The sequence below is a fragment of the Phocoena sinus genome, chromosome 1, assembly GCF_008692025.1.
Source record: "Phocoena sinus isolate mPhoSin1 chromosome 1, mPhoSin1.pri, whole genome shotgun sequence".
NCBI lineage: Eukaryota > Metazoa > Chordata > Mammalia > Artiodactyla > Phocoenidae > Phocoena > Phocoena sinus.
In genome coordinates, this window is record NC_045763.1 from 151,557,082 (window position 1) to 151,564,495 (window position 7,414).

General features: G+C 53.3%; 1 protein-coding gene across 1 annotated transcript; it reads left to right on the forward strand.

Moving 5' to 3' along the window:
* The first annotated feature begins 606 nt into the window (after positions 1 to 606).
* Positions 607 to 5,649, forward strand: AVPR1B (arginine vasopressin receptor 1B). The gene is made up of 2 exons (XM_032606288.1): positions 607 to 1,549; positions 5,321 to 5,649. Exons 1-2 carry the CDS (start codon positions 607 to 609, stop codon positions 5,647 to 5,649), a joined length of 1,272 nt encoding a protein of 423 aa, XP_032462179.1.
* Positions 5,650 to 7,414: the final 1,765 nt, after the last annotated feature.

Sequence of the window (7,414 nt, forward strand, 5' to 3'; positions counted from 1 at the left end):
CGCCGAGGGGCCGCTGCGCTCGGGCTGCGCTAGAGCATAAAACTCGCTCGGCCGAGCCGCTGCGCTCTAGCTGCCGCTGGTCGCCGCACGCCGGCCGGGGCGCGTGGGCTCGGCTGGGGCTTCCAGGCCGGCGGGCGACACCGATGGCCGGGAGCGCACCAACAAGCAGGCTTAGGGACATCCGCTTTCCGCTTCCAGAAAAGTTTGGAGAGAGTGGATTTGGGGTGGATTTGGGAGTGGTGCCAGCTCCCCCAGCCTTCTTTCCCTTCCAGAGGCCTCACCGTGCACAGCCTCATCCATTCTTCCTTTCCTGACACCTTGCCTCCCTGACCCCTCCTTCCCTTGGCTCCTGGGTTCCCCCTCCCCTCTCCGGGGTCAGCATCTTCTCCTTCCTTATCTCATTCTCCATCGTCCTCTCTATCCCCGTCTTCTTAACGATTGCCATCCAGTTTCAGCCTTTTCCCTGTCATCCCCAACCTTCTCCTTTTTTTCCATCTTAAAACTTCCCCTCCCCACTCCATCTCATTCAACCAACCTCTCCACTCACACTCACACTCTCCATCCATCCCTCTCCTTCCTCCCATTCCCTCCCAGCAAACTTCCACCATGGATCCTGGGCCACCTTTGATCACCAGCCCCGCCCCCGGGAGCACCCTCTCTGTCCCCAATGCCACCACACCCTGGCTGGGCCGGGATGAGGAGTTGGCCAAGGTGGAGATCGGCGTCCTGGCCACCGTCCTGGTGCTGGCGACAGGGGGCAACCTGACTGTGCTGCTGACAGTGGGACAGGCAGGCCGCAAGCGCTCCCGCATGCACCTGTTTGTGCTGCACCTGGCCCTGACGGACCTGGGTGTGGCGCTCTTCCAGGTGCTGCCCCAGCTGCTGTGGGACATCACCTACCGCTTCCAGGGCCCCGACCCCCTCTGCCGGGCCATCAAGTACCTGCAGGTGCTCAGCATGTTCGCCTCCACCTACATGCTGCTGGCCATGACACTTGACCGCTACCTGGCCATTTGTCACCCCCTGTGCAGCCTCCAGCAGCCCAGCCTGTCCACCTACCCTCTCATTGCAGCTCCTTGGCTGCTGGCCGCCATCCTCAGCCTCCCTCAAGTCTTCATTTTTTCTTTACGAGAGGTGATCCAGGGCTCTGGAGTGCTGGACTGCTGGGCAGACTTCCGCTTTCCTTGGGGGCCACGGGCCTACATCACCTGGACCACCCTGGCCATCTTCATCCTGCCTGTGGCCATGCTCACGGCCTGCTACAGCCTCATCTGCCATGAAATCTGTAAGAACCTAAAAGTCAAGACTGGGGCCTGGAAGGTAGAAGGAGGGGGTTGGAGGACTCGGAACCAGCCCTCACCTCCTTCTGCCCCAGCTGCAGCCACACGGGGGCTGCCATCCCGGGTCAGCGGCACCAACACCATCTCACGGGCCAAGATCCGAACAGTGAAGATGACCTTCGTCATCGTGCTGGCCTACATCGCCTGCTGGGCGCCTTTCTTCAGCGTCCAGATGTGGTCTGTGTGGGACGAGAATGCCCCTGATGAAGGCAAGTGTGTGGTCTGGTGAGGGGTGATGTGAGAGCAGGAGGTGGAAAAATGCGGAGAGGAGAGGACAAGAGTATTAGGACAGGGTCACAATGGCTCACAAGGCCACATAGGTAACAAATGAGCAGTTAGGAAAGATGGCGCCTGTCCCATGTGAAAAGGGACAGCTGCAACCCCCCTCCAGCCAAAAGACGCCATGTGAGTATCTTTGGCGTGAATTTCCATCTTTTAAAATTTTGGTAACTAATGTAAACATTTTAAAATACTCTTTGGCCCTAAAAAAATATGACCATTAGTAGATTTGGCCAAGCAACTGGTAGTTTGCTAGATGTTTGAAAGGGATTTTCAAATGATTCCATCCAGGATGGAAATTTGTGGCCCATGAACTACGTCTCTTGGCACTCTTCCCCCCTGCAACTAAATATGACGTTGAACTCCTTTACAACAGCCACTTTCAATGAATTAGCCTTGGTGCACAACCCTGAAATTTCAAGTTCAACACTTTTGTCTTGCTAATGAGCAAGCAGAGGCTCAGAGAGGTAACACGACTTGCCCAAGGCCACACAGCAAAGTGAAAAGTAGAGCCCAAGCCTGGTGCCTCCTTGTTTTTTCCCTCAATACATCCTCCTGCCCCCCACCCGCACCCCCATAACCCTGGCTCTGAAAGTGGTGAGGAGAGGGCCGTTCCTCCTACGTGAAAAACAAAATGGGACCGTGTTCCGGTTGGCACATAGAAGGCCTTGTTCTGGTCATTTTTTGGAGTGAGGTAGATGGCAGCCTCCTAAGTTTTAGACACTGCCAGACGGTCAGGCCATTTGGGGGTGAACTTGTCCTCAGAAAGGTAGATGCGGTGTCTGGGCACCCAAAATGTTGGAGAGTGGTATTCAAAGACATCTGTTCCTGCTCCCCTAAGAAGAGTGGGGGACGAGTCTATGAAGAGGGGTGACTGTGTCCTCTGCGGTGCATCACATCTTACGCACAGCTTGGGGTATATAATGGGTGCAGCATGTGACTGCCCTAGGGAGGCCCTGTACACAGTTTCCTCTGGAAGCTTCCAGAGGGTTCACTGGCCAGCAGACCCTGGCTACCACTTCCTACCAGCTCTTAGGGAGTGGTCCCCCTTCCCTGTGCTTTTGTTTCTAATCTCATTTTGCTTATCCTAGCACACACGTAAGTCAAATGCTTTGCTTTTCTGGAGAGATGAAGTAAGTGGAAGGCTGTTCATGATGTTAACACAACTCTGTGAGAGAAGTGTGACAGCAATACTGAACTCTTACGGTCCCGTCATACCCCTTCTTAACCACCTTTCAGACACCAGTCTGGACCAGAGACTCTATAAATTACCCTTAAAGCAATGAGCGTATTGATCCTAACCACCTGTAGGGACCTCCCTGCTCTAGTCAAGCACAGAATAGAAGGAAGGAGGGCTTTCTAGTGCCAAGCACATTCGGGCCTTGTGCTACTTTGGGGTGACCTTCTCTACATCTGAGTAACCTGAGACGCAGAGAGGTGAAATAACTGGTCCAAAGTGCCACTGCGTAGTAGGGGATGGAGCCAGGAATCGAATCAAGGTCTTTATGGGCCAAGCTTTAACCGTGGCATGGCTTTCTTCACAACGATCACGGCTGAGCTGATGTCACCAGGGGTGAGAAGGCCGTTCACCCCCTTTATCAAGGAACCTCCAAGAAGATGGGGATCCTGCCGTTCAGCCGGTGCAGGCTTTCCTGCTCGCCTGCTGTACTCACCGTCATCATCAGCCTGTCCCAGAGACCCATGTATAGAGTGACTGACCACGTACCAAGAGCCTCACTGAGTGTGAAGCAAGGAACTAAGTATCCCTCAGAAAATGTGCTCCCTCAGAAAATTGGAAGCCCTCTGGGACCTTTGAGTCGGGCTGACATTCATTGCTTTAGACTTACTTTCCAGTACACCCGGTTTTCCTCCACAGCAAACTAGCCTCCTGGCCGCCTGTCCCTGAGTCTTTGGTGAGAAGCTGTCTGTATCCTTGCCCTTGGCCCTGCCCCCGACTGTCAGCTGCGCTACTGTCAGCTGCACTTCCGTCAGAATGAAGTGCAGTGGCTGGCCAGGACTAGTAGTGGATCTGCCCTCGGGGGCTGAGAAGTGAAGCCTCTGCGGACTCCAATGCTCCGGGCCCATCTCCAGCCCCTGCACCGGGCCTGGCTCAGACAGGGCTAAATCAAACAGATGCTTCCCAAGTGAAGAAACTTCTGGAACCCCTAAGTCTCGGGCCGAGTCTAGGCACTACATATATATGTCGATGGAGCAGACAGGATGAATACCACCCCTTAGCCAAAGCAACTTCCCAAGTCTTCTGCAGCCCCTGGGTATTAAGTTAACTGGGGAGCAGGCCAGAACCCAGACAAGCCTGAAGGAGGCTGTGCTTGCTGCTGAGGATGGTCTCTCCTCCACTTACAGGTGCTCCCTCCTTGCCCTCACTTCTGTGCCCTAGACCTGCCCATCCAGGCCCAGGTGTCTTCAGCTTTCTAACTCTATGATTCAAGCCTTCTCTCAAACATTCTGACCCTGTATCTTCCCTTCTCTTGGGCTATGAGTACCGCACTGGAGAGCATACCCTCAGGAGAGGCGCATGAGGAATCTGTGTATCGGAAGATTTCATGGTGCTTTACAGAGCAGGCACTTGAGCTTTGCCCTTCAGTTTGTTGGTTGAAATGGTGGCAGGGTGCAGGATCGATGTTTTGAAGAGGGAAGACCTAGGTTCAAGTCTATGCCATAACCCTTAAGGTTCCTTCCAGCTCTGACGTTGTATTTGGTGATTCCACCTCTAAGGTTCCTTCTAGCTTAAGCATTGTGCTCAGTGATTCTACAGCCTCCACTGAAGAGGAGGGTAACTCAGTATGCAACCCATGCTATAACTGTAGCCGTGGTGCATCTAGCAGGAGGACGGGACCCATCCCAGCAGCTTTCCTGTTGTCATAAGTTTCATTTCATTTTCAGAAAGAGTATTGTATCTGGAAGAAATCTTATCAGGGTCTTTGAACTCTCACATTTTGACTGCCCAGGAGAGAAATTAGCTCCCCCACCCGCCAAGGATGGTGCATTCTTTGGATGTAATTTCTGATGACAGAGAACAAGTACTGGTCTGGAACGGGATGCCTGGATGCCCTGTACCTAGAAGGTGCACAGTTGGAGATGACATCATGGGACCTGTAGGACTGTCAGGCTCCACTGATCGCCCTACCGGGTCCCTATCACTGGCCTGGCACAGTTGATACTCACATGCAAGATGACTGAATGACAGAATGACTGGGACTGACCCCTAGGGGTCAAGGAGGACGGAATTCGGAGGGCAATGTGCACCCGTATCTATGACATAAGTGGGGATGGAGGTGTGCCTGAACCTGGCTAGAATCATGGTTATTTTTCCTGAATGTTTTATAGAAGTTGCTTCATCCTAGCTCTACATCCATTAGGGGATTCAAGAACGAGGTTTTGGAACAAAGACAGTGTCTCCTATTTGAGCTGGTCCTGTCCCGGACTATGTTTGCACCTCTAAAGTCAACTCAGAGCAAGCCTTGGATCCTGTCATCACCCTGTAGTACAAAACGAACAAATCAATCAGTGAGGCAAGACTGGAGTCAGGAGTCCCAGGTTCATGCCCCAGCTGTATTCCTTTCTCATTACAGAACCCCACGTGAGTCCCAGGTCCTCTCTGGGATTCAATTTCCTTCTCCGATCAGTAGGGACCGGGAATCTCTCCCAGGTCTAAAATTCTTGTGCTTCTCTCTTGGCAGATTCAACCAATGTGTCTTTCACCATCTCCATGCTTTTGGGCAACCTCAGCAGCTGCTGCAACCCCTGGATCTACATGGGCTTCAACGGCCACCTGTGGCCGCGTTCCCTCTGCCGTCTGGCCTGCTGCGGGGGGCCGGGGTCCAGGATGTGCAGGCAGCTCTCCAGAGGCAGCCCATCCAGCCGCTGCGCCATGCTGCTGACCCGCTCCAGTGGCCTGCCCACCCTCAGCCTCAGCCCCAGACTCAGCCAGAGGCCGGGGCCCGAAGACCCACTGAAGGATGAAGAGCAGGTGGACAGGGACACCATCACCGAGACCAGCATCTTTTAGAGAACACTCCCTGGAGTGTGGTGAGGGTCTCTACCCATCTCAGCACTGGGTGTAAATGCTGGGAGCACAGGGCTGGAGTTAGGGGAGCCCAGTTTGAGGCAGGGCGAGGAGGCCAGAATGGCTGCTCCTCTTGGTTACACAGCTGCCGTCGTTTGCTCCCGACCTCACATGCTGGGAGTCAGGGAGAATCAGACTGTCTGCTTCCCTGATCCTGCCATATTCACAGGGTGTCTGGGAACCACACGTGCGGTAGATGTGGTGCCCCGGATCTGACAGGCCTAGGGCTGTCCTGTCTGGGGGTCCACAGGCAGCAGGGACTCAGAGGCTGGTCTCCTATCTTGTTTGTCTCATCCTAACCTGACTAGCACATCCCAGTTCAACCAGGAGAGGGAAGGAGTGAAAACCTGTGAGAAGGACCCTGTCTGCATTCTGAGTTTTTGTTTTTTGGGGGGGTTTTTTGGTAGACAGAGGACTGTTTAATGAAGAAAGTGAATAGGTGTGAGGACTTCACCTGCTATGCCCGCCTGTCTACCGAAGGGAAATGCAGGGTTAGCACAGCACCTGGTAACTGGTAAAAACTCTGCAAATACTACTTTTCTTCTCCCCACGCACCTCGTTTAGAGTTAGGGTGGGTGGCGGGGCAGAGTATTGCATATTCTCAGTGGAATGACCAACGGGGGGTGAGCGTGAGAAGAAAGAGTGAGGAAAGGAGGAGATGAATATGGTCACAATAAAACTCCGAGTGGGAGGAAGCCTCGGAGGCAGCAGGGATTGGTCGCTCTCCCTCCTCCCCTCAGGGGGTCCACATGGCTCCTGCCTCTTGGGGATGCACAGAGGAGACATCCTTTGAGAAAGTGTGACTTAGTCATGGCTCTGGATTTGTTTGAGGCTCCTCAAAGCTTCCACACGAATCACATGCTTGCCGTGATCAAGTCAGGAGCCCAGGACTGGAAACTCGGCTCTGCCGTGGGGTATCTGTATGACCTTGGGCAAGTCACCTCCCTCTCTGGGCCTCAGCTCCTCACCTGTAGAACAGAGATGATCTCTAAGGTGGTCCTCAGCTTGAAACTTTCATGACTTTGCAAGACTGGAGAAGCGTTCTCTAAGGACGTTCTAACCAGTAGGCTCTGGAAGAATTGTTGTATTTTCATGACAATGACATTTATGCCCTTTGACTCAATTCTGGTGACTTTGGTTCCTGCCTTGGCCGTACTGTCCACTTTCGCCCTCAGTTCTGTGATGCTGATGCCAAGAGAGCCTGGCAGGTAGAATCTGGGGCTTTGTCCCGCACCTCATTATCCGCAGTGGGATTTATACCATGGAATAACCTCCCCACCACGATTCTGGTTCTACTCAAAGCGATGGTCTTGATGGTGGAAAGACCATCCATCAGCTGACGTCAGGAGAACTGGGTCCTGCTTCTACCACCATGCCACCACCAATGGCCTTGCTCTCTTCATTATGAGGGTCAAATAGGACTGTGCGTGTGTAGGTGGTTTGTAAACTCTTGAACCATACTAAACACATGAGCCCATATTAACGTAGGGATTGCTGATCTAATTAAGAGCTCCTGAGAGCGCTCCAGGGAGCAGTCACTCTCCGCCCTCCACTCCTAGGGAAGTTTTGAGGAGTGACTGTGGCTTTGGGGATACACTTCTTTAAGAGGCCACTTAGCTCTAAGAAGTCTCATTAGGCTTCCTTAAAAGAAAAGAACCTAAGCTGAGTGTTGTGAGTGAACAAAGCACCGCAGCCCTTCAATACTAGA

Coding starts and splice junctions, on each gene's coding strand:
- AVPR1B (XM_032606288.1), top strand. CDS start 607: ATGGATCCTGGGCCACCTTTGATCACCAGCCCCGCCCCCGGGAGCACC. Junction 1,550..5,320: donor CGAGAATGCCCCTGATGAAG/GCAAGTGTGTGG, acceptor CTCTCTTGGCAG/ATTCAACCAATGTGTCTTTC.